This window comes from Chanodichthys erythropterus, chromosome 13 (assembly GCF_024489055.1).
Source record: "Chanodichthys erythropterus isolate Z2021 chromosome 13, ASM2448905v1, whole genome shotgun sequence".
In the NCBI taxonomy this organism is placed as follows: Eukaryota; Metazoa; Chordata; class Actinopteri; order Cypriniformes; family Xenocyprididae; genus Chanodichthys; species Chanodichthys erythropterus.
In genome coordinates, this window is record NC_090233.1 from 32,569,629 (window position 1) to 32,595,855 (window position 26,227).

The 26,227-nt window shown below is 36.4% G+C and overlaps 5 protein-coding genes across 14 annotated transcripts in view; 2 read left to right on the forward strand and 3 right to left on the reverse strand.

Moving 5' to 3' along the window:
• Nucleotides 1–97: 97 nt before the first annotated feature.
• Nucleotides 98–2,660, reverse strand: LOC137034975 (uncharacterized). Its single transcript, XM_067408218.1, has 7 exons — nucleotides 2,531–2,660; nucleotides 1,745–1,784; nucleotides 1,224–1,279; nucleotides 1,036–1,142; nucleotides 875–935; nucleotides 680–781; nucleotides 98–432 (listed from the first exon to the last, which is right to left on the reverse strand). The coding sequence occupies exons 1-7, from the start codon at nucleotides 2,535–2,537 to the stop codon at nucleotides 98–100; spliced, it is 708 nt and encodes a 235-aa protein (XP_067264319.1). The 5' UTR covers nucleotides 2,538–2,660.
• rnf181 (ring finger protein 181) lies at nucleotides 2,090–7,379 on the forward strand. Of its 5 annotated transcripts, none has more exons than XM_067406944.1 (7): nucleotides 2,097–2,147; nucleotides 2,586–2,627; nucleotides 2,711–2,808; nucleotides 4,803–4,936; nucleotides 5,142–5,257; nucleotides 6,263–6,337; nucleotides 6,674–7,379. In XM_067406944.1, the coding sequence occupies exons 3-7, from the start codon at nucleotides 2,723–2,725 to the stop codon at nucleotides 6,731–6,733; spliced, it is 471 nt and encodes a 156-aa protein (XP_067263045.1). In that variant the 5' UTR covers nucleotides 2,097–2,147; nucleotides 2,586–2,627; nucleotides 2,711–2,722; the 3' UTR covers nucleotides 6,734–7,379. The 5 variants fall into 5 exon arrangements, with proteins under 5 accessions (XP_067263046.1, XP_067263045.1, XP_067263049.1 ...); XM_067406948.1 differs by having other exon boundaries at nucleotides 2,115–2,192; XM_067406946.1 differs by having other exon boundaries at nucleotides 2,131–2,147; nucleotides 2,534–2,627.
• Nucleotides 7,380–7,461: 82 nt separating this feature from the next.
• On the reverse strand, nucleotides 7,462–17,824 carry tmem150aa (transmembrane protein 150Aa). Its single transcript, XM_067407374.1, has 8 exons — nucleotides 17,705–17,824; nucleotides 15,479–15,717; nucleotides 15,276–15,323; nucleotides 15,108–15,194; nucleotides 14,948–15,015; nucleotides 12,895–13,022; nucleotides 12,145–12,322; nucleotides 7,462–10,328 (listed from the first exon to the last, which is right to left on the reverse strand). The coding sequence occupies exons 2-8, from the start codon at nucleotides 15,541–15,543 to the stop codon at nucleotides 10,030–10,032; spliced, it is 873 nt and encodes a 290-aa protein (XP_067263475.1). The 5' UTR covers nucleotides 15,544–15,717; nucleotides 17,705–17,824; the 3' UTR covers nucleotides 7,462–10,029.
• A 1,232-nt stretch (nucleotides 17,825–19,056) lies between these two features.
• The window catches only part of tango2 (transport and golgi organization 2 homolog (Drosophila)), a 33,231-nt gene continuing 26,060 nt past the window's right edge, over nucleotides 19,057–26,227 (reverse strand). For 3 of the 6 annotated variants that reach the window (XM_067405685.1, XM_067405684.1, XM_067405683.1), the window contains 4 exons: nucleotides 24,417–24,484; nucleotides 24,085–24,235; nucleotides 20,745–20,849; nucleotides 19,059–20,612 (listed from right to left, as the gene is read on the reverse strand). In XM_067405685.1, the coding sequence (XP_067261786.1) occupies nucleotides 20,492–20,612; nucleotides 20,745–20,849; nucleotides 24,085–24,235; nucleotides 24,417–24,484 (445 nt within the window). In that variant the 3' untranslated portion in view covers nucleotides 19,059–20,491. Of the gene's footprint in view, nucleotides 20,613–20,744; nucleotides 20,850–24,084; nucleotides 24,236–24,416; nucleotides 24,485–26,227 lie in introns of all 6 variants that reach the window. The other 3 variants (XM_067405687.1, XM_067405688.1, XM_067405686.1) reach the window with 3 other exon arrangements.
• arvcfb (ARVCF delta catenin family member b) overlaps nucleotides 20,745–26,227 on the forward strand; it is a 264,134-nt gene continuing 258,651 nt past the window's right edge. The window contains exon 1 of the mRNA XM_067405666.1: nucleotides 20,745–20,864. The gene's annotated coding sequence lies outside the window, so the exon portion shown is untranslated. The remainder of the gene's footprint in view (nucleotides 20,865–26,227) is intronic.

A 26,227-nucleotide genomic window follows, 5' to 3' on the forward strand; every position in this document is an offset into this window, starting at 1 on the left:
GGTGGGACCACCTCAAAACAGCTTCTAAAGACCTGGATGACAACTCCAACCTCCGAATAATATGTATTTAAATATAATATAGTTGAAGTTATAAGTTTCAGTGCTTGTTTACATAATTTCCATCATTATGAGTGTTTACGTCTTCTTGCTCAGTCTGAGTACCTGAGGCTGGCAGGACCAGCATTTCCTCTCTGAAGCGTGTTGAGAAGTCCTCAGTGCAGACGCTGTCCATAGTGAATTCATCCTCCTCATTTCCTATCCCTGTAACCTCAGCACTTCTCCCAAGAAGCCTCTCCAGCCTCCAACGACACTGCTCTACCCTGGATGCTGAGCTCAAGCTGCCATCTCCGTCAGGACGCCACACATCTGGAACTGAGGCTCCAACCTTCATAATCTCCATTGTCTGATGTTCTGTTTGGTCATCTTTGCCTCCTGATATTTGCAACAGGAAATGATAGTGATTGATTTTAACAAGGCATTATACTGCTGTCTTTTTTCATATATATTTGTTTGTCTTGTTATAAGCAGGTATAAAAAATGAGTCACTGCTTGTTCAGAACAAAATGTTTCAATGATGTACGTAGTAGCAGCCAGTCGTAATATTCATAATTGTGTTATTGTGGACAATGATTTGATTATATATCCAAGTCTATATGGGATTAAATTTTGTATGGATTACCTAAAGGAGTCCAGTCAGGGTTGGATGGTGTTTTATCATTGGTTGGAACAGTGCTTCCCAAGCCTGTGTCTTTACTAACAGACTGACTCCGATCAAGATAGCCTGGAATTTAGAAAGTATTAGGAAAATAACTGCACTTAGAAATAATAAATAAACAAGATGTAATTATTTTGCACAAAAATGGTTTATGCTTACCTGAGAAAGGAAATTCATATCTCTTGGAGTTTCCGGCATGCATTTGGCTTTGGCTGTGGAACTATTGAGGGAACACAAAATCAGGCCTGAATTTTACCATTACTATGACAAAATTAATACAGCATGGTTATCAATATTTCATCAAACTATAAGTGCTTGACCTGTAGATGACTTAGCTGTGCATCTATTGCGTCCAGTAGTACATCGCAGTGGTCATGGGACAATGCCACGGGTATAAGCCCATAAACATCAACCCCCTCATCCACATCTGAGAGGAAAAGAGATATACAGCATTTTGTACTACAGTAGATACAGTATAAGCAAGAATGCGAATATAAATCATTCTGACCTGCAGAGAGCAGCTCATCAGTGTTTTCTCCAGATCCATCATTTTCCATGGTTGTTCTAAAAAAGACAGTTAAAAATCACTTATGCTTAAGATGTAAAACTAACATATCTCTTTGGAATCCAGCACATTTGAGCTAGAATGGGGCATTGTTGGTTTTGTGGTTGCCTAGGAAACACAGGAGAAAGGGTCCCCAACAAACACTAGGGCCTCTTACATACAAAGAAGCTCATAAAGTCTAATAAGAAACAAAAGTTCACAGTAGGATAATGCAAAGCTGCGTATCTCATGTATGTGTATTTTTACTTATACTAAAAAATAGCTAGGTTGATTTACAGTTGTATTTTAACAGAAAAATCCACAATAAATACTTTTGCTGACTGGGAAAAAAAATTATACACACATTACAACAAACACATTTATTCTTAGCTCTCACTGAATTATTAGTAATTTAAGCAGATTTTGCTTTGTTTCAGAACTCTCAAAAAATATCTTTACGCATGCATTGTTTGTTATACACTTACGTCAACGTATTTCCACTCCAAGTTTTCTCTAGACACTGACCTGTGTAGCAGAAATTGGTTTACATGTATACGTCCATGCGCCTCAGTGTCATGGCAACCACACACACACCCACTAACTGCCTGTCGGTCTAGAAACTTGAGATTTATTTTTTGTTTGTTTGCAATGTATAGCATTTTTTTGATCATCTCTATATTGCTATGTTTTTAAATTGAAAAAGAAACATGTATATAATTACCAGACACATACATCGACTTAATTTACACTAAATAAAATGAAACCGTTTGGGGATTTTTTAATCACAATCTGGCAACTCCCGTCATCTCGCAAATATCGCGATAGCGTTGTTGTCTTCGCGCTGACAGTGCAGTGAAACAAGTTTCCATCCCTGATGATTACAAGACAGTAGGTCTAATTTCATTTATTATTTTTCGCTTTTAAACGAATAAGGTTAGTACGTACTTTTGTTTAGATTCAATGATGTTTGACAAATTATATTTACTTCGAATTGTTATGCTAACCAGCTAGCAGGGTATTATTGTGAAGCTTGTATCTTTAGAAACATTTGGATCTCTGAAATGATTAAATCCAAACAGTACTTTATGTCCACCTAATATGTTGTCTCTTTGTCTGAGAGAGAGAGAGAGAGAGAGAGAGAGAGAGAGAGAGAGAGAGAGAGAGAGAGAAAGAGAGAGAGGCTATCTTGCAATTTACCATGGTTGTTCTCGCATAGTAACCAGTTTAAAGTTGTAAATATAGTAAGATCATCTTAAAATAATTCTCATTACCAGACATGGATCAGTGTAACATTGGTTTCAAAAATATAAATTCTCCACTTTCCAGTTCCTGGGCTACTGGTACTCTATGTGAACTAGCAACCTCAATGTAAGACTCTGAAAATCCTGATTCTTAAAGTAACCACCAACTTAACCGTTAAATGTCATTCAAATGGTCTCTGTGTTTATCAGGTGAAATAGAAAATGGCCTCGTATTTTGATGAGCATGACTGTGAGCCCACGAATCCAGAAGAACAGTACCGACAGAACGCTCTGCTGGAGCTTGCGAGGTAACTGGGACGACAGAGCCATCTAGAGGAAATAAACACATATAAAAACATGTTTGGCTAATGGGCTAACACCCTGTGGCTAACACGATATAAATCAGTATTTATAGACCAATATTTTTCCACAAACGGCCAGTGGAGGATGCAAAGTTTGTTTAACATATTTAGTAAAAAATAAAATAAATAAAAGTTTATTTTCGGTCTATAGTTGTAGCAGTCGGTAGGATTTTTTTAAAAACAAATTAATATTTTTATTTCACAATGATGCACTAAATTGATCAAAAGTGACAGTAAATACATTTATACTGTTACATATGATTTCAAATAATTGCTGTTCTTTTGAACTTTCTGTTTATCAAAGGAATCTGAAACAAATGTAGCACAACCCCAAACCACTGAAGACTGGAGTAATGGCTGATAGAAATACAGATTTGCCATCAAAGGAATAATTACATTTTTAAAGCTGCAGTCTGTAACTTTTGATGCTCTAGCAGTTAATAAACTGAACTGCATGTCTGGTGGAAGAACATTGTAGCCAGAGCTACTTATGTTTATGTAGGGGGACCATATGTGCCATTTTCCCAGGACATGTCCTGTCCAGGATTTCTAAGTTGCATAAAATGCAGTTTTGGTTTTGTTTTCATATTTGCGGAAGCTAATGATTAAATTATTTTACCAATAGCGTGCATTATACATAATCGACCAATCGTGGCTTGTGAGAAGGCTGGATCTACAGAGAACGGTCAAAGCATTGCAAATACGACAACATTTTAATGCATTGCATGAAGACTGTCAATAAGAACAGTGGCTTGCACAGACCTCCGTTTAGAAATCGCGTTCAGGAGGCACATCGATATGACCACTTTCACGATTAAAGAGGCAAGGGCTCAAGCCATTTTAGGCAATTTACAGGATGCGTCCTGGGAAAATGGCACATTTGGTCACCCTAGTTTATGTCTTCTTTTATGTCTATGATGTCAGTCACGCAGGTACTGGGCTACTCCACAGTGATACGACCCAAACTAGTCTAAAATAGTCAGAATATAAACACTTATTAAAGGTGTACCGTAGTGATTCAGGCAGGATAAGACAAAACATGGTTTGGAAAATGGATTCATGATGTACTTGCTCATTATATGATTTTTGTAAATTTTGAACACAAACAAACTGTTACGGACAGCAGCTTTAAATATACAGAAAACAGTTATTTTAAGTTGTAATAATATTTCACAAAATATGCAGCCTTTGTGTGTAAATGGACTTTCTAAAACATTAAAAAAACCTTACCGACCCCAAACATTTGAACAGTACTGTAGGTACTGTATAACCTTGTAGCCCGAGACTAAGCAGGGTTGAGCCTGGTCAGTACCTGGATGGGAGACCTCCTGGGGAAAGCAAGGTTGCTGCTGGATGAGGTGTTAGTGCGGCCAGCAGGGGGTGCTCACCCTGTGGTCTGTGTGGCTCCTAACGCCCCAGTATAGTGATGGGGACACTTTACTGTAACAAGCACCGTTCTTCGGATTAGACATTAAACCGAGGCCCTGACTCTCTGTGGTCATAAAAAATGAAAGTAGGGGTGTAGCTCCGGCATCCTGGCCAAATTTGCCCATTGGCTTCTGTCCATCATCATGGCCTCCTAATCATCCCCATACACTGATTGGCTTCATCATTCTGTCTCCTCTCCATCAATCAGCTGGTGTGCTGTGGGTGTTCTGGCGCAATATGGCTGCCGTCGCATCATCCAGGTGGATGCTGCACATTGGTGGTGGATGAGGATATTCCCCATTCCATATGTAAAGCGCTTTGAGTACCCAGAAAAGCGCTATATAAATGTAACAGATTATTATTATTTTAGATACTAATTTGTGTACCCTTGTTTAATAGTATTGGCATTAATAGTAGTTTTCGAAGTATTAAAACCAAACTTTATAGTTTTTGTCAGCTATGTGGATGAGAATGTAATGATGCTAACCATTTCAAATGCTTTGCGGCTATAGGTCTCTGATGCAGGGTCTTGACATAGACTCAGGTTCATTTGATTTGTCGGATTGGGACCAGCGTCTCCCCCCTCCTGCAGCAAAAGCTGTGGTTCAGAGTCTTCCTGTGGTCATCATCTCTCCTGAGCAAGCAGGTAACGGACTACTCATTTATAATCATTTGCAAACATAATCACATTAAAAGAAGACATTATTGGACAAAGGAACATTAGCAGCTGGAAGTAAAGATAATTGATAACTTTAGATAGATATTTTCTTGTGTTTTGGCATTGATTGAATGCTTAAATCCTTGATGTCATTCTTCTTGAACTTACCTCAAGCTCTTTCTTCACTTGACAGATAAAGGACTGAAGTGCCCGGTGTGTTTATTGGAGTTTGAGGAGGAAGAGACTGTGAGAGAAATGCCCTGTAAACATCTATTCCACACAGGATGCATCCTGCCTTGGCTCAATAAGGTATGTTTGGTGGTTCAATCTTCTGCATGATCCAGACGTAAATAAACTACCGTTCAAAGGTTTGGGGCCAGAAAGATTTAATAGTTACAGTAAAAACATTTACATTATTACAAAAAATTTGTATTTCAAATAAATATTGTTTTAAAGGGATAGTTCATTGACGGCTACGCAACTGACACTTTGGCGCTTCAAAAAGTTCATAAAGAGATTGTAAAATGAATCCATATGTATTGAGTGGTTTTCAAATTTTCTGAAGAGGCACGATCACTTTTTATGATGAACAGATTCAATTTAGGCTTTTTTTCCCACATATAAACATTAATTAGCGAACATAAACAAAAACTCAACCGCACCTTCTTGATGCGCGAGAACAAACCTCTTCCGGAAGCTTAAACATACTGCGTAACACACAAGAATTAACCTCATTGGTTCTCGCATCGCACATCAATCAAACATGCTTGAGCTTCTGTTTACCATAACTGATTTGAGTTGATGAATGTTTATATGTAAATAAAAACATAAATTTAATCTGTTCATCATAAAAAGCGATCTCTTTATGAACTTTTTGAAGCATCAAAGTGGTAGTTGAGTATCTGTCAAAGGAGGGACAGAAATCACTTAAGATTTCATCTAAAAGATCTTCATTTGTGTTCCGAAGATGAATGAAAGTCTTACAGGTTTGGAACGACATGAGGGTGAGTAAATGATGACAGAACTTTAATTTTTGGATGAACTTATCCTTTAAAAATCAACACATTAGAATGATTTCTGAAGGATCTTGTGACACTGAAGACTGAAAATTTAGCTTTGCCAGGAATGAATTGCATTGCAACAGTTCTTTTAATTGTAACAATATTTTACAGTATTACAGTTTTTACAGCCTTAATGAGCAGAGATTTTTTTTTTTTTTTTTTTTTCAAAAGTATGAAATAAATCATACTGACCCCAAACTTTTGAACCGTAATGTACAAGGATAATATTTAATGTTTCTACATAACATTACAGACCAATTCATGCCCCTTGTGTCGACTTGAACTACCCACTGACAATCCAGACTACGAGGAGTTCAAAAAAGATAAGGTAAGACATATTTACTGACATAACCTTGGTTCCCTGAAATGAGGGAACGAGACATGTGTTCATGCCGTGTTACTTGTACTCAGGGTTTTACATCACAGGCTTATTCTGTCAAAAGATACTGAAGAAATGCCATTCAGCACTGTGTTATATAGGGGGAGATTATATAGGATTTAGGGAACCGAGGTTATGCCTGTAACCGGAGACATTTTCTGTTTAAAGTCACAGTTATTGTTATTTCTGTAACTTACTCATTTTGGGTTTTTTTTTTTTTTTTTACAATGAACGAACACCTTAAGTATATACCCAAGCACTTAGCGCGTTTGTATGTATTTACAGGAACGGAGAAGACAAAGAGAGCACAGATTAGAGGATCTACATGGAGCCATGTACACATGACCTCACCATCTCAACTTGATACAACTCCAAATATATAAATTCAGCTTTCAGTTTGTTGAAGAGAGTTTACTGTGCAGGGACCAGGCTTTGAAATTATTTTGTTTGCTTGTACTTGAAAAAAATATTTTATTGTTATCCCTTTTAAGGTTGCTTTTGTATGGCTATGCACTGAAAACTGTTTATATGAAACTCTAATGTAGCCTTATAAACAGATTTCTGATTTTATTAAATGTTTTAAAGCAATTTTTTTTTTGTGAATTTGATTTGTTTGCTCCATGATATCATGTTCATTGATTTTGCTCCCTGAAGAGATTTCCTACTGAATAAAGTGCTGGATAAATATTTATAGTGCTGATAATAAGCAATGAATGCCATAGTTATTAACAACGGTCACTGTAGCCATGACTTTATCAGTGGACTTTACATTGTCCTCTTTCCAGTTAGTAAATTAAACTCTCTTTGTATAATATGGTAGAATTCTACCTCATGGAAAATGTGTGAATATTAGGTGTGTTTATGTAAAATTATGGCAATGACTCAACTTTGCTGAGACTTGTAATGACTATTGTAATTTACTAATGTTGGAGCAGAAAAATGGTCTGAATTCATAAATCAAATGGTCTTTTCCATATTTTTAAAATAAAAAGTGAGCTTCTCTAAACATTGTGTGTATTATTAGTTCAAGTGTGAAGAAGAATATATCACAGACAGAGGTACAGATACACTTGTTTATTTTCCATCATGTTTAGGTAATTATTCAATATAAATCTCTTGTCAAAGAAAATCATTGAAATCATACACAAGTCTTACTTATTTACATAAGTAATTTATAAAATAAAAATATTCTCTGCATTATTTTTATTTCGATTTTGGAGTGTGATCCTCAGGTCTTTGTTCTGCTCTCGACAGATGCAATGTGCTGATAAAAAATACTTTTATTACATCATTTAAAGGCATCAGAAAAATAACTTCTATCTAGAGAACAGCTGCAATTCATGAAACATCCAAGAAATAAACATCATCAACCAAAAACACATTATATTTCAATCATTTTCACGTGAGGAGATTCAGATAGTCCTCAGATTTAAGTGTGGGGGTCCTCAATCCTATATATAAGGAAACAATATGTGTAGGCTCTTACAAACGTCTCACAAGCACAAGCAAAAGTTGGCAACAAAATTAAATGAAAATATCCAACAATTTTCCCCATGTGATTTTAAAGTATTTGACCAAGTCTAAGAAACAAACAATTCTTACACATCTTTTGCTCTTAGGTGACCTATAAATGACTGACCTATTATTCAGATAATATATTATGCACTATATGCTCTGACAAGTATTGCATGTAATTTATACCAAATGATATGGCAAAAAAAGGCAATGAAAAATGACATCAACATTCACTTTAGGTTCATAAGCTCATATAAACATGCTTTATATTACCCTAGAATGTACGCCCTTTTGTTTTTGTTCAAATTACGTTTGACCCGTTATGTAACTACCTCTATATGCAGTTTGGTTTGAGTAAATTGTGAAATGACAAAATAAATTGTGAACGTAGCAATGAAAAAAAATCTTTCAAAATGATATTTAATGGATGGTTTCAGTTGTACAGAGCAGCCCTGCGAATCTTCCCTTGCATGAGAAGAGCGAGAAACAATATTTCAAATAGCTCTCCAATAATAGAGTCAACAGAGATAAACATGTATGACACCTAGAGACCACATCTAAATTTACAGTCTAATCATTGGCATGAAACTTATCTGTCCCATTGAAGGGCAGCAAACAAACTGGCACATTTCTGTGTGAAATTTAAATGTTAAAGCACAATAAATCTGGAGTCACTTTAAAAACAATACAGACCCTTTGATTGACAGTCTGAATTGGAAACATCACACAAATACTAGAGTAACATTAAGGCCACCATAACCACTCAACCCTCAGAAAGTTCAAACATGGTTTCCTAGGTTCCAGCCTGGAGACCAGTTGATTTCATTCATATAATCGCTTCAAAATGTGATATTGCATTACTGTCATTTTCGTAGTGGCTATGTGTCCTGCTACACAAAAACAATGAAGGTTAAATGAATAAAAAGGCATATGGTACATATTTAGCAAAATAAAATGAATCCTTTGGCAACAGAGGAAAACAAAACCTGATGTGCTGATAATGTATAATATCACTTTTCACACCAGTTTGATTAGTAATGCCACTGTGATAAACAAAACAATCAGCAAATATATGTAAGCAAAATCACAACGTAAAGCGCTGAATGGATGTGGCATTTTTTGGAGTGGTTTTCGTGACCCTTGACAAAGAAAAAAATATATAAAGAAATTTGATTTTAAAAATATATATAGGCTATATAAAACATACTGTCAATGCGAATATACTTATTCTACAACTCAACTGATCAGGAAGGCAAGGTTAGAGCTGGTGTCACCTTACATCACTTCCTCTTGCTCAAAACAACCCACCTCGTCAGAGAATAAAAACAGGAATGAAACAGGACAAAAGCAATCCAGCATGACAAAACATTAATCTACCCACTGCATCATTAAAAAGGCCACTATTACAAAAATGGGTGAATATGACTTCATTTAACAAATTCGATTTAAATTTAAATGTATTGTTCTACTAATTCTAAAATAACATGTGCTCAGAAGACTATAGTTCGATCCATATCTTAAACATTCACGATTTCAAAAATGATGATAATAATAATACTCGGTTCCTGATAGTCTGCAATACCAAAAAAAAAAAAAAGTGAAAAGAACTTAAAACTACAAGTTCATTCATTGTGTTACGTGCAAATCATCCATTTGCAACAGTAAGGGTGGGCAAACAATAGCAAGCTCTAAAAGAGATAGCCCTGAAACATTTGTGCAAACGTGACAGTAAAAATTGACCCCATTACCCAGTGCAACAGTTCAAGCAACAGCAAAGTAACCTGACAAACCATTGGATCTGTGCTAACAATAACCTTGAAGTGGAGCTAAAATCCCCCTTCTGAATAATGCTCATTCTCATCAACAAACAACCCAACAGAAGCTTCTTGCGAGTCAAAACAGGACGAAAAAAGACAAATCTATCAAGACGAAACTCAAATCTGAAATGGTAATACACAACAGTCACACATGTAAACCCGATCAACTCTTAACCTGCCTTGACTCAGACCGGACGGTTCCTCTAAATCACTTTAATGTCAGCCCCAGCGTGGTTTATAAATGTAGGGAGCACCATAGTGAGGCGTCCCATCTGGCAGTATGTGGTGACTGCGTTTGTGTCGATGTGTTTAAAGCATTGCGATGTTCTCAGGAGTGCAGTTCATATGAGTGGAGGTGCTGCTTCCTCCTGGAGATTTCAAACCCTTGCTGCTTCCCAGGGCGCCTGCTTGGATGTCATCTCCGATCATGACGCCCGGCCCGTGCGAGAGGTTCCGCTGGAGGCCGGCCATCATTGTCTCGGTTGTGACCGTGCCGAACTCGTAGGTGAAAGTCCCATAGAACACGAGGATGATTACAGTGAAGACCCACTCACAGATGGCCGCTGCATGTTGTAAAACAAAGCTCTCGTGGATGAAGAATATCCCACCTGAGAGGGAGGACCGTCAAGGATTCAAACGGTTTCTAAAATGGCAGCTATATTTATGTGAGCTGAAGGCACAGCTGGCTTCTATGGAATTAACTTTAGTGAGGAAAGCCATGGATTATTTATGGAGAGACTAGTTAATTAGCTGCTCTCATAGTTACATCTCCCAGCAACCCTTTAGCCCCCCTTTTTTCCTCTAGCTGGAGAAAAAAAATATTCATAAATCATTGACGAACACAGCAGCAATAAAGCAGGAAGGCCAGGAGACTCCAGCTGGGCTCATCAGTCTCCATACAGACATTTACACCGAAGCAATTAGATTACACCTCCACTATAATACGAGTCTGGGGCTTCATGATCGTGACCAGAACCTCAGCAGGAAGACAAACAGATAAAAGCTCAGTGCTAGGGCTTTCCTTGCGCTGAGTGCAACACAAATTATTTAAACAACTTAAGCTAAATGGTATAGATCAAAATGGCGTTTCTGTCATAATTTACTCACCCTCATGTTGTTGCTTACCTCTATAACTTATTTGAAGAACACAAAAGGTGTATATTTGAACAATGTTGTACTTTTCCATGCAATTACAATGAATGATAATTGTGCACACTATAAAATTATCATAAAACTAGTCCATATAACTTGTGCACTATACTGCATGTCCTCTAAAGCTATAAGAGCTCTGTGTGAGTAAAAGGGCAAAATTAAACTCGTGATGAAATGGAAGTAGTAACTTCCATATTGTGATATACATCCAGATCAGCAAAATAAGTGGTTTTGAATAAAAGTAGTGGACTATTAGAAAAGTTCTAGCATAATTTGTTTGTAGTTGCTACTACTTGATTTGAAAATTTATTTTTAATGTCCAAATTATATTAAAAAAAGTAGGGTCTTGGTTCTCTCCGGTTGTTGATTGGATGGAGGCAGATACGAATGCAAGCTTGCAATTGTAAGAAAGAGGTGAAGTTTAAGCATGCGGAATGATTGGAGAAGTCGTGACCAGAGGGAAGTCTGTCACATGAACATGAAGATTGAGTTATGACTTTATTAAAAATTATGAGGAAATGAAAGGAATCATTCTTTGAGTTGGATCTTTTCAATTAATCTGCTGATCCAGTTCATAAAACTAGAATAAATGTTTTACTGACAAAAACTGCTCTGTTTCTTGAGTACAACTCACTAATTTGCAGAGGTAAATAGCTCACAAGAGGAAAATATTATCAGTAAGTAATTTCATATAGGTCTGTTCCTCACAAAAAGCTATTGTATGACTTAACATATTGCACAAATAATATAGACCACTTTTATGATGCTTTTATGTCCTTTTTGAAGCTTAAAAGGGATAGTTTGCCCAAAAATGAAAATTATGTCATCATTTGCTCGCCCTCATGTTGTTCTAAACCTTCCTTTCATTCTTTTGCAGGACACTAAAGAAGATATTTTTAAGAATGTTTTGTTTACCTTTGACTTCCATTAAACATAAAAAAAACAAAAAAAAACAAAAAAAAAACATGAAGGTGAGTAAATGACAGAATTTACATTTTTGGTTAACTATCCCCAGCCAACTATCCTCAGCATGCACTCATTTGCATAGAATAGGGAAACCAGTACAATTCCTCAGAAGCATGTCGATCATTCAGGTTTGGAATGACATGAGAATGAGGAAATGATGACAAGATTTTCATTTTGAGTGAACATTGCCTTTAAATTATACAGATAATATTGTCTAAATAAACAAGCTAAATAAGCAATCCATGTCAAGAAAAATAATGAACACACATAATTCATAATTTTCCATTCACACTCAACAAAGGATACTAAGAACCAGTGTGATGAGAGCACCTGTAGCCAGTGCCACACGCACATGAGCCATCCAGTAGTCCAGAGCGGTGACAGCCACCCGGTAGGTCAGCAAACATTGCAAACACACAAACAGAATGCCTGCTGGGAAGGCAGCACCTGCACCTACATAGTGAAGTGTTTTTGCATGGTCCACCTGGTCGAAAAGCAGTACAGCGTTATTCAAATATTAATAAATCAAAGCACCGATAAGTAATAAGACCAGGACATTGAAACTTGAAAACAGACACACTTAGACATCTAACTTCGAAAAGGTGGGCTAAAAAAAACATTGACAAACATGTCTTCCTGAAACAAGAAACTTGCGTATTGCATACTCAGCATACGGATGGAAGTGCTGTTAAGGATGAGGGAGGGAAATGCCCTCTAAAATCCATTTTGAAGAATGAGACTGCTGCATGCATGGATCAATACTAATCACTTTGAGAACATCAGCCTCTCTGAAACACTGATGCTGATCAACGCATCAATCTGATGTACAGAATTTATGGCCCATGAAAAGACTAAGGTGAAGAGCCAGCCCTTAATATCTTCTCATACAGCACTAACAGCATCTTACCATTTTTAGTTTCAGTGATGTGAATGGAGACTGGGGCATGACAATAAAGTCATAATTTAGTAATGCTCTACTATCAGTCTGCTATGAGATAAATGTGTCAGACAATAATCCTTTACAAAACAGTGTTTAGGCAGAATTGTGTGACTGACCTGGAAGTTGCCCACCATGACTAGTCCCACAGCATTGGTACATCCAGACACAAGTCCGCTGGTGTTGAGCCAGCAATGGTTCCTGTGCTCGATGATCTGAGCATACCGTAGCAGACACACCAACACCACTTCACATAAAAAGAAAACAGAAACACAAGTAAAGCAATCAGACCACTTCACACTTTTATTTTGTTTATTTTCTTCCATAGTGTAGAGCACTTGTAGAGCATAGTTTTTGGGTTGTTTTTCTCTTTGCTCTGCCAATATTTTTAGTATACATTTTTTATACTGTTTGGACATTTAAAATATCACTGCATTAGAAAATATCAAATAAGAAAATAAAGCAGAAAACAGACAAAATTTTAAATTGTAATCATTTACAGTTTTTACTGTATTTTTAATCAAATTTAAAACCTGAAATGTGTGCTATATATTTAAAATAATAAGATATTATATAATAAGATATATAATAATTTAAGATATTTTATTATATAATGCAAAGACATTCATATATTTTTAAAGGGCTAGTTCACCCAAAAATGAAAAATTCTGTCATTAATTACTCACTCTCATGTCGTTCCACACCCGTTCATCTTCGGAACACAAATTAAGATATTTATATGCATTGCCAGCAAGACAATTAACACTTTCAATACCCAGAAAGCTACTAAAGATTTAAAACAGTTCATGTGACTACAGTGATTCAACCTTAATGTTAGAAGCGTCGAGAAAACTTTTTGTGCACCAAAAAACCTTAAAATAACGACTTTAATCAACAATATCTAGTTATGGGTGATTTCAAAACACTGCTTCATGAAGCTTCGAAGCTTTAGGAATCTTTTGTTTCAAATCAGTGGTTCAGAGCTTGTATCGAACTGCCAAAGTCACACTCCCCAATGGTGAACCATTGAAATTTTGAAACACTTATGACGTAACTAAGCCTCGTTTACTGAAATCACGTGACTTTGGCAGTTTGATACGCGCTCCAAACCACTGATTCGTAATAAAAGATTCGTAAAGCTTCAAAGCTTCATGAAGCAGTGTTTTGAAAATCGCCCATCAGTAGATATTGTTGAATAAAGTCGTTATTTTGTTTTTGTTGCACAAAGGCTCGGTTTCACAGACAGGGCCAGGATTAGGCCTTAGTTCAATTAAGGTATTAAAGTAGCTTTTATAAACGAATCAAAAAAAAAAAAAAAAACATTACTGGTGTGCATCTTGAGACAAAACAATGGCTCTGACATATTTTAAGATATGTCAGTGCAAGTTCTTTTCAGTTAAATCAGCTCAAACATGCATTTTAGTCTAGGACTAGCTTAAGCCTTGTCTGTGAAACCGGGGGAAAAGTAGCTTCATAACATTAAGGTTGAACCACTGTAGTCACATGAACTGTTTTAAATACGTCTTTATTAGCTTTCTGGGCATTTGAAAGTGTTAATTGTCTGGCTGGCACTGGAGGCCTCACTGAGCCATCAGATTTGATCAAAAGTATCTTAATTTGTGTTCCGAAGATGAACGAAGGTCTTACGGGTGTGGAACGACATTAGGGTGAGTAATTAATGACAGAATTTAAGCATGACTTTAGGATCCAAATACTTTTTGGGAACCACTTTATTCATATTATATATCACTTTTTAGCTGTACTTGCCCACACAATTCTTATAGTTCTTAATCTCTATTTAGAAGGTCTTGATATCTTACGTGTTATGGTGTGGTGTGTAAAAAGTGTGTAATAACACACCTCTGATTTCATATCACAACAACACAAATAGAAGCAGATGACAGCCAACCTTCAACAAGATAAGGACAATCAAACCCCTAATCATATCCACTTATCAACACATAATGAATCGACACAGGAAAACATTCATTAGTGATGATGCAATAAGTAGCATGTCCTCTCATGCAGGTATCGGTCTTTGCAACACCTCCGCCACTGTGACTCAAAAAGCATCGAATGCAATGGTGCCGAATGCTTCCATTCATGCTTTGTTCTTTGTTATTCGATATGTCACTGTTGGTGTAGAATATGCATGAGAACAAGTGGCCTTACCCATAAAAGCTCCCACATTACCAATGAGACTGAACAGACAGCTCTCGGGAGGGTAAGATCCACATTTACTGAATCAAAGAGAAGACAAAAACACCATGAGATCACACTGGAAATAAATGCAGACTCGAAATAAAGAGGAAGAGCTCAAAATAAAGACTACCTAATAAGGGGGATGTCTTGAATGGTGCAGCATGTTTTCTGGAAGCCCGGCTTAGCTGTTTCCTCTGTGCAGGTCACATTGTATGACCTTTAAAATAACAGCATTGAGGATCAAATGACATAAACATCACATACTCTAAATAAACTGACCAAAATAAGCCCAACTTACCAGTTTTCAACAGGACATACATGGTGGTTCATTACAGCCATAGCATATCTGAGGACAGAGCAAAACATCACTATATTGTATATATATATTTGCAATTTAAATCTGTATAATTGGAAGGAAAAGCTCTGATGTCAACTTTTAGAAACTATTTGATGTGACAAATAATGAAAAGGTTTTAAGGGTGGCAGCATATTGAAACTCACACTATCCATATCCCAGTGATAGAGAAGGCAGCCAGGCTGACAGGCAGTATGATCCAGGCAGTCATTGGTCTGACGGTGAGGCCAGACTGTCCCAAGCATGAGGGAGAGGAACACAGTGGGCTGGAGGGGTGAGACAAAGGGGGGATGACGAGGGGGCACTGACATGCAAGGACACACAGGGAGGGGACATGAGAGGAGGAGAGGGATGCCACGCTGCCTTCCAGCTGCCAAATCCAGGCCTGATCAGGGTTTTTGGAAACAAAGGAGGTAAATTGAGGAGAGAGACTTAAGACAGATCAAATGAAAAATTCTTTCATTAAAACAAACACCGCAACAGTCAACTTTAAAAGTCATGACAGAATTCGTAATTCATTTCACTTCCATAACGTGACATTTTGTGTAGCGAGACAGAATATTCAATAAGATAAAAAAGTAGGTGGAAAGGATGACATCAGCCGTAAAGAAAAGGAGTACTTTCAGGTTGGAGCAAGTACAATTTGATTAAATATTACTAAAACAATAGAATGATGTGCAGCAATAAATCATTAGCAATAAGACCAGGAATGTTAAATTTAAAGTCGTGATGAAATGGAAGTAGCCACAGATCTTCAATTGCGAGTGCAACAGAGTGTAGGGCGGGGTCTTGGTTCAATCTGGTTGTTGATTGGATGGATGGCAGATCTGATTGCGAGCTTGCAGTGGATTGTAAGAAAGGTTCAAGCAGACTAAATGATGGGAAAAGTCCAGCATGTCACCAGAGAGATGTCTGTCATTTCACTGGAAGATTAGGTTGTGACATTTTGATTGAAAGGGTTCACCCAAAAATGAAAATTCGGTCATTAATTACTTACCCTCATGTCTTTCCAGTTTGATACATGCTCCGAACCACTGATTCGAAACAAAAGATTTGTAAAGCTTCGAAGCTTTATGAAGCAGTGTTTTGAAATCGCCCATCACTAGATATTGTTGAATAAAGACGTTTTTTTGGCACACAAAAAGTATTCTTGTTGCTTCATAATATTAAGGTTGAACCACTGTAGACACATGAACTGTTTTAAATATGCTTTTAGTAGCTTTCTGGGCACTGAAAGTGTTAATTGTCTTGCTGGCAATGGAGGCCTCACGGAGCCATTAGATTTTACGAAAAATATCTTAATTTGTGTTACGAAGATGAATGAAGGTCTTACAGGTGTGGAACGACATGAGGGTGAGTAATTAATGACAGAATTTTCATTTTTGGGTGAACTAACCCTTTAAAATTACGAGGTCAAATTAAAAAAGGAAATTGAAATTTAATTTCATGTTGACTTTAAGAAAGGACAGAGAATTTAAGAACAATAATCTAAGAACACCAAGGACAAACAGTGTCAAACTCAGGGGTTTTAGAGATGTTTCCACTTGCAGTTTGCCCCTTTGACCCATTGATTAGGTAACCAAGAGCACTCCAAAGTCATATCTTGCAGTCTGAGTGTTTATGCTGCAGTGAACTTTGTTGTAACAACTTAAGCTGTAGTGGAATTCAGCACATGATGCTACATGATGCTGTCTGAAAACCTGGCTGGAAAGCAATACTGATAAGTGGTAGACCACTAATAAGCTGTGGTATGATGACTACAATGCAGTCTAGACAGTCGACCCACTAGGTTTTCAAGCATATGTGTAATCAGAAAATCTAAACCTTACTTTAGGATTTAGACTACAAGCATCAGCTCATAAAAGGCTGTTACTGATGTTGACATCAACTCAGGCAGGTGAATATGCGGCTGACTTCATGTCACTCATTTGCATTACAAACTAAAGTGTTATAAGGGTGGCCTTCGTTGATCTCACGGCATCTTTTGTACAATGTATCTGTTCTGTTTCGTTTCTAAATATATTGACCGAATGCCTCTATTCTACGAGTCTCAGGTAGCAATTCCGTTTTCACTAGCAATGAAGCTAACCATAGGTTGTGTTTCTAAACCCAGTGCGCTGCCTTCTCAGACAGCATTTTCGGAAAACATTCGAACGCGACAGAGATGTCCCAAAATGTTGTCTAGGTAGGCAGCTCACTCGGTTTTGAGACAGCCACAGAGTCCACCAAAACCTTGAAACGATTACTAGCGCCATAGAAGCAAATGCCTCTCTGCTTGTAATGAGTTCAAGAGATGATACAGAGTTCTGCTGGAAATTTTCGTTAATTTTTTTTACGTTTAACAAACAAATAAGACATTTATTTTTACATACCTCAAGTCCTGCTACTCCCTGCTTCCAACCTCACTCAACCGTGGTTGTTGCTTTAAGATAAGGCACTGTTACTAAACCTGTTCCTCGCGCCTCACTGTAATTGTAGTTTTTTGTCTATTTGGAAAAAATGCGTTACAAGGTGTCATAATTTTCAGATGACTACTTTACCCACAATGCCAATGTACGGCGGCCGAGGGGCTCGAAACCGTCAAGATTGGTAATACAGCAACGTTAAAAGGCACAAAAGCGTAATGTAGTGGTTCATTATAAAAAGCAAGACATGCCTTGATTTTATGTATTTTATAGTTAAATAATATATATAAAATAAAATTATATATGTTATATTTGATATTCCGAAGTAATTTGAAATTGCATTATTTTGAGAATAGTAGCCTACTAAAGGCGGATTTTCCACCAACAGGTTAAACTGTGCTCCAAGGTTATTTTTTATTTATTTATTTTATAAATGTCAGATCAGAATGTCAGTTTAGACATTTTAAACAGCACTACATTTTAGTCGTTGCATGTGTTTTTTATGTTAGAAATGTATTGTTTATTATTAGTCATAAAATGTTTATTAGCCAGAACGTTGTTGGCTGTTCCATGAATACTGTTTAAAATTAGCTAAAAAGTGTATTATTCACTTTGTACATTCATATTATTATTCATACTGTGTCCACAAATTGCGCATTATGAGGTTGGGTACATTGTCTGGGAGTGACAGGTCATTTTCCTTGGTGTTGCCATGGTACAAAAAAGGATATAACAGTGATAACATTCCCGTCTATCTTAGCTGTTGCTCTATTATTCTTTCTCTGTCAAGCTGAACTTTGGTATGATTTATTTAAAATAAGTTATATTGAGAGTGCATTTAAATAAGTCCACCAGGTATGAAAAACTCAGCTAATATTAGCTATATTTTAATTATTAATTTCTTAAGATTTAATATTTTACCTTTTCATATAAGAGGTTTTTTTTTTTTTTCATTTATTTATAAAGTGTTATGATTAAGATTAAATCCAACTTATTTATTACCACGGCCATTAATGAACTGACCTAACTTAGATGAAATCTGAAAATAGTAAGAATGCGCAGGATGAAGGAAATATGATTCTGACCTAAAACTTTAATGATCTAAAATAATTTATTTTTAAATATTTAGGTTGTAAAAGTGTGTTATCGGACTACATACAAATTTCAATGGCTTTCCTTCTTTGTTCTCATGGTTCTCATTCATTTTATGTGTAATGATGAAGGACATTTTCCTTGATTAAATAATTGAAAATAATTTGTTGGATTTTAATTTAGGATCAGCTTCACCATCAGGGCATAAAAATGTTACATGTCCCTAGATGGCAGCAGACCTCAATCAGTCACATCCCTACATTAGATGACAGATGCAATAGCTAATACAACACGCTTGTTTTTATGTTGTGCAGTAACTCGCATCTCTATTAAAGAGAACTGTAAATGCTTTATTCTTGACACACATGAAGACAAGAGAAACTAACACAGGTCACTGCACTGAGCAGAATACCAGAGCTCCCACACTTGATTTCATTTACCTTGGTAGTAAAATGTTGTTGCAGTTCAGACAAGATAAGTGTGTCTGGCTAAAACGTATCTGTTTTTCACTAACTGAAGAGACAAAACACACACAGAGACACATACGGACACACACAGACACACTAATCAGGGACTAGTTTTGAACGGTACTTACGGTCTACTCTAGGCCAAGTAAAGTAGCATATTATCAGATTCAGACAAGGAGGCATGTGGACGTAACTGTCATTTAAAAGCTGAATACTAAATTTCAGGCACACTGTTATCAACTAAAGACGTGACATTAAATGACAAGTTCATATCGGATTCCTGACAGCTGACATAAAACACACTGATGTGTTGATCTTAAAATTCAGATAACATTAATAAAGCAGCAATGGAAATATCAAACCATACAGACTTCAAAATTTGAACACTAAATCAAAATGGTTTCATTTAGTATCACAAAAAAATGTCATTTAAATTTAAAAAGAATCTGTTTTAAACGAATGATCGAAAATGCTGTTTAATTTAAAAAAAAAAAAAAAAAAAAAAACTTTTTTTGGCAGTAGCTTTCAGTGTGTTCCTGAGTTAAAGTTATTACAGTGGATCACTACCGCACCGAATAGCAAGCAAATTTTACATTGTGCAAGATTATGAAGACGATTTATTTTCTTGTGTTCATAATGATTGTGATGGACACAATTTTTCTTTGGCAGTAGACATCTTGCTCATCAAACGATTCTGTCCAACAGCATTTCATGCCAATGATAGTTTGTGATAAAATGGGATTCAGTGGATAAATAACACATTCTTTATACTTATCTACCAATATAATCATTAACAAATGGAGAGAGAATCACATGCACTCAAAATCACACCTCATGAGTAGATCCAGACGGAATATGCGGACTTTTGTTCACTGATTTGAGGGAAAATCTGTGGAATTCTGTGGATGGACTTTAAATATTGTAAACTGTAATGGAAATCTGAGGTCTGTGGTCGTAACTTCCGTGTGAGCCTCCTTGTGAGCCATCGGTTATTGAGCTAAATTAGAAAGAAAAAAGGGAAAGTGCAATCAAGCTTCCTCTCAGAACAGAGCTGTAGTAATAATTAACAGCTTTCCTGTTTCAACAGGAAAGTCTTGATGTTCATATAGATAGGTAGAAACAGTGGTGCTGCATGGCTTGAGCTGGATAAAGGCACAGCGTGAGGGTCTTCTTCCCTTGGCCTGGCATCTGGCCCTCATTCTTGCAGTTTAAAGTGGAAGCTATTTGTGCTCCACTGGGTGGTGTCACAGTTTAGCATGGTGCGCTCTGTAAAGCTCACGTTTCCTTCTCGGTCGATGAGGATAACTGTATTGGTCCTGTGATGGAAAGACACAAATACGACACTGGTTAAACATCACAACCGAGCAGGGTGACACTCAACCAGTTCATGCTGCACTCTCTATGGAGAGAGAGAGAGAGAGGTGAGAATAAGAAGAGCATAATGGGACCTTGTGCCGTATCCCGGTGAGCGCACACACACTGCAGACAGGGCTCGGAGCATGGCCTTACTGTAGCCCACACCTTGACTCTCCTGCTCGGGGTCCGGGGTGTTTCTGGAAAAGGAAGAGGTGAGATTCTTATGACTTCTTTTGTGTGCCAAATCATCCTGGTGTTTTGATTGAGATCTGAGTACTTGACAGGGTTCCCACACCATGGTTAACTTCAAATTCAAGGACCTTTCAAGGACTTTCCAGGTCCAATACCCTCAAATTCAAGGACTTAATGTGGGGACACATTTCAAGCGAGAGCAAGGTTACATCGTGTTACCTTGTAAGATACATTGTTACAGTTTTCATGTGTCAAACAACTATTTTTCTAACTTTTTTTTTTTTTGCATTTATTTTTGAACATTTGACATATCTGATATTTTCTATTTGTCGTATTTCTGTTTTGCATAAAACTGAAGAATATTCGGTACATCCTATACTGTATTCTAAAATGATCTGATATTAACTTTTGCATGGATTTTATTGAAAAGAGCTTAGGCTCATGTAACCAGAAGTTTTAAGATATATGAATATGCTTTTAAGTTTTTCTTGCCTCATGGGTTTACTTCTGTGAAATGTTGAGGTACCATCGTAGTAGTTTTGTGTGCGTGAACGTCGCGGTAACGTACAACACAAAGTACCCCACGCGGGAAACACTTAACACGTAAATGCGCTTAATTAAAGGGATAGTTAACCCAAAAATGAAAATTTGATGTTTATCTGCTTACCCCCAGGGCATCCAAGATGTAGATGATTTTTTTTCTTCAGTCGAATGCAAATTATGATTTTTAACTGCAACCGCTGCCGTCTGTCAGTCAAATAATAGCAGTGATTGGGAACTTGAACAATAAGAGTCGAAAAAACTTCCATAGACAAATCCAAATTAAACCCTGCGGCTCGTGACGACACATTGATGTCCTAAGACACGAAACGATCGGTTTGTACGAGAAACCGAACAGTATTTATATAATTTTTTACCTCTAATACACCACTATGTCCAACTTCGTTCAGCTTCCGGCTAGTAAGGTCTGATCACACTCTGACAACGGAAGTGATGTCTCGCGCTCATTGAAGTATATGGACGAGACATCACTTCCGTCTTCAGAACGCGTTTTTTGACCTCACTAACAGGAAGCTGAACGAAGTTGGACATAGTGGTGTATTAGAGGTAAAAATTATATAAATAATGTTCGGTTTCTCGCACAAACCGATCGTTTCGTGTCTTAGGACATTAATGTGTCGTCACGAGCCGCAGGTTTTAATTTTGATTTGTCTAAGCAAGTTTTATTTACTGTTATAGTTGAAGTTCCCATCTACTGCTATTATTTGACTGACAGACGGCAGCGGTTGCAGTTAAAAATCATAATTTGCATTCGACTGAAGAAAAAAAGTCACCTACATCTTGGATGCACTGGGGGTAAGCAGATAAACATCAAATTTTCATTTTTGGGTGAACTATCCCTTTAACGTAAATCAAGCAAGCTAGTATGCACAGGCCACAAAGTGTTGGCAAAATAACACATTAGTGGACCGGAGGTAATAATATGATTTTTTTTTTCTAGAACACTTCTTGCACAAAATAAATTCAAGCACTTTCAAGGACCCGTGGGAACCCTGAATTGAAGAAGGTAGAGAAATGCTAGAAGCATAAAGTATTCACACTTTTACTGGAAATACTGAAAAATAATACAATACTGTTCAAGACTTTGGGGTCAGTAATAGATATATTTCAATATATGTGTATAAAAATAACAAAAGCTGTGTTTATTTGAAAAACAAAAACTAATATTGTGAAATATTATTACAATTTAAAATGGTTTCTATTTGAATATATTTAAAATGTTATCTATTCCTGTGATGGCAAAGCTGAATTTTCTGCATTATTATGCTTCAGAAATCATTCTAATATGCTGATTTGGTGCTCAAGAAACATTTCTTCTTATTATCAATGTTGAAAACATTACTTAACTCACGCTACGCACTGTCTGACATCCAGCTTTCTGTGCGCGTGCTTCGGATGTGTGCACTCAAAAAAACAAATATCAGAAGTTTTGACTGATATAGTTTTAAAACGCATGCAGATAATAAACTTTCATGATAATGAAGAATTGCGATGTCACGTGAGCGTGACCGCGATAGAGATGACAATCAAAACCAAATAGATGTTTTAGTTTTTGGCAGAGCATCCGGATAAAAGCACAAGCTGTAAAGACTCCGCCCTCTTCTGGAAAGCGGGGTGGGGAGCAGCAGCTTATTTGCATTTAAAGATACATGCACAAAAACAGCAGGTTTTTCCTTCTACTCAAAAATGGGCATTTACAACATGGTATAATAAATGATCTGTGGGGTATTTTGAGCTGAAACTTCACATAATTATTCTGGGGACACCAGAGACTTATATTACATCTTGTAAAAAGGGGCATAATAGGTCCCTATTATTTTTGTGGACTGCAATAAATTTTTTTCGAATAGAAATTTACTTCGAATAGAAATCTTTTGTAACATTAAAAATAACTTTACTGTCACTTTTGTTTCATTTAATGCACCCTTGCTGAATCAAAGGATTCATTTCTTAAAAACAAAACACCCCCAACCCCCCCCCCCCCAAAAAAAAAACACCTGACCCCTTTTGAACGAAAGTGTGTGTTATACATACACTGTATTTCTAATACTACCAATTGTGCAAAGCTTGAAAAATATAAGATCTAAGAACTGACAGAGGGCAAAACTATTTAAATATCTATCATATGGTTTTAAATTTAAATGTTAAATGAATAACCCTTACTGATGAATACATAATTGTTATGAATACAAATAAGTTCATAATGTTTAAACAGATGTCTCTGTTTCATTCTCATAAATGCATCTATATGATCTAAAAGGTCATTGCTGGCATTGGAAAGCTACCTGTCTGTCTCTGATAAGTTAAAGTGCTAAAATAAAAAGGAAATGCTTAATGCAACAGTGAAATGCTTAACGTGGATGTAAATCATGGATTCATCTGATGTGTCTCTGAAGGATTGATTTTTAATATCTAATTTCATTGTGATATGCTGCCTGCATTTACCTTATGAAATAAAAAAGGCTTCAAAAATCACGCTGCTAGTGCTTCAAAAATTCTATGAAGTAACCATAAAAAAAAAACTATTTGTTTTGTGTCTCAAGTGCTTCTTGAGGATCAAAAAGGAAGGATGTTGGTTTGATTGTTTAAGAAAGATAAAAGTAGATGGAAGATAAAGAGAAACAGAAGAAAAAAGCAAGAGAATAGGGATTTTCCTAATGAAGCAGCATGCACACTTACAGATCTTCATTGTTGAGGATATGGAGCAGTTCTTGCACTAAGCCATCAGAGGGCATTGTTTTGCTCACTACACTGGTGAACAGCCGTTTGCCATGCTGCAGTTTTCTCCACGGAGTTTCCAGAAGAGAGTTACTCAACCCATAGATTCCTGCTGAAACAAACACAATCATCCATCACTTCCTGTGAGTTTTGAGACACACCCACCAATCTGGTGCTGAACGAGTGAAAGAGGTCTGTAATGCAGACGGTAAGTGTAACGCTGCAAACAGCGGTGCTTTGTGGAAGACCACTAGTGTCTGAACACAGAGCACTAACTGAGGGACTGAACAAACCTGCTTTGAGATGAATGGGCTCTGAATTGCCCTTGTTTCCATAGTAACACAATGTGTCTTCATTGGCCCTGTATTCAACAACATAGTGAGAAAAAAATAAGTTAGTGCTCACTGGCTTACTGCTAAAACACAACCAAACATATTTACAGCTACATTATATAAACATTTTTCACATTTTTTGTTTATATATATATATATATATATATATATATATATATATATATATATATATATATATATATATATATATATATATATAAATATAAAATAGAAGAGAGAGAGAGAGAGAGAGAGAGAGAGAAATTGATTTAACCATAGAATGAGACAAAGAAAGAGTGATAAGATATAACAGATAGACAGACAGAACAATAGACAGAAAGATGAGTTAGAATGATTTTATCCAATAGATAAAATGATAGATAGATAGAATGGTAAAACAATAAACAGAATGATAGATATAATAATATATAAAATGAGAGACAGATAGACAGAACGATAGAATGATAAATAGAATGATAGATAGGACAATAGACAGAATGATAGATAAAATGACAGACAGAATGACAATGATAAATAGAATGATAGGATGACAGACAGACAGATAGATAGAGAAAGAGAGAGAGAGAGAGAGAGAGATAGAGAGAGAACAATAGAATGATAAATAGAATGATAAATAGGATGATATAAAGATCAATAGACAAAATGACAGACAGACAGACATGGAATTATGCAATTAGTGAATGGATCCTCAATGAAGCTTATTATTCCTGATGGAACTATGGTGATACAGCATATGTTTCATAGGACAGAATCAAAAATTTATTGGCCCAGGAGACACAGGAGGATGGCTATGAAAGGAGAAAAGGCCAATTTAGGGATTTTGAAAGACTTTGAGAGGGACATCAATAATGCTGATGGAACAGTTTGGCAGCGATGGCAAACCACGACGAAGAGAAAGACAGACAGAAAGGAAAGGACTTTAGAAGCCTCAGAACTCTGGAGACTAGAGCCTGTTGTATAAGTACTAAAATAAGTATGCAGAATAAGTATGCAGAATGCTGACTTTCAGTAAAACCACATCTGTTTTAGGAATCTTCAAATGAATGTTTATTAATGGCATTTTGCTGAGCTACATTACTTTCTTTAGGAGGATTAAGTGCACCGAGGAGATGCGATTACAAAGTATGTTTTCTCTCTGTATTCAGTTTCATTCATCTACAATCCCAACATATTTTTATATTATACACTTATTTAGTTAGTTCTGTTCCAGGATGCGTATCGGTCAATACCACATTCTAGCAACACTTAAAAATAAAAATAAAAAAAAACACTATATAGTAAAAGCTATGAAACAAAATACCTGTGGTAACTGTATATAGTATCTTGTACCTTTATTGTTTAAATGTACACAACTCCCCTGTCATGTCATCAGGGTCTATAAAAAGAATTTATTTTGATCAAACTACACTGGAACAAACAAAATATCTTTTAATAATGGCCTTATCTGTCTCCACTAATGCATACATTTCATGGAAAGATGTTAAACACGGGGGCGTAACAGCCAAAGAGCCTTCAAATTATGCATTAATGAAGAATAATAATTGCTAGAAAACCAACAATCAGTTCAAGTTACAAATTATTTTGGTACTGGAGGCTTTGGTACATTTGGGACATATGCAGAATATTTTGACATATTATCTTGCAAAATAAACTCAAATAGTGAACTTTTTGTTTAGCAGTTTTATCCACTATACCAACGTGATTTTGCTTTGAGATTTGGATCAGACAGACCAAGCATTATATGGCTAAAA

Bases quoted from the DNA above. Each gene is read 5' to 3' on its own strand.
- LOC137034975 (XM_067408218.1), bottom strand. The intron at 1,143-1,223 runs GTCAGAATGATT...TTTTCCTCTCAG, and splicing joins TGATGAGCTGCTCTCTGCAG to ATGTGGATGAGGGGGTTGAT. The intron at 782-874 runs GTAAGCATAAAC...TCTAAATTCCAG, and splicing joins ATATGAATTTCCTTTCTCAG to GCTATCTTGATCGGAGTCAG.
- rnf181 (XM_067406945.1), top strand. From the start codon at position 2,723: ATGGCCTCGTATTTTGATGAGCATGACTGTGAGCCCACGAATCCAGAA. The intron at 4,937-5,141 runs GTAACGGACTAC...TTCACTTGACAG, and splicing joins CATCTCTCCTGAGCAAGCAG to ATAAAGGACTGAAGTGCCCG. The intron at 6,338-6,673 runs GTAAGACATATT...ATGTATTTACAG, and splicing joins AGGAGTTCAAAAAAGATAAG to GAACGGAGAAGACAAAGAGA.
- tmem150aa (XM_067407374.1), bottom strand. From the start codon at position 15,543: ATGACTGCCTGGATCATACTGCCTGTCAGCCTGGCTGCCTTCTCTATC. The intron at 15,195-15,275 runs GTAAGTTGGGCT...GTTATTTTAAAG, and splicing joins GTATGTCCTGTTGAAAACTG to GTCATACAATGTGACCTGCA. The intron at 15,016-15,107 runs GTAGTCTTTATT...TCTTTGATTCAG, and splicing joins CAAGACATCCCCCTTATTAG to TAAATGTGGATCTTACCCTC.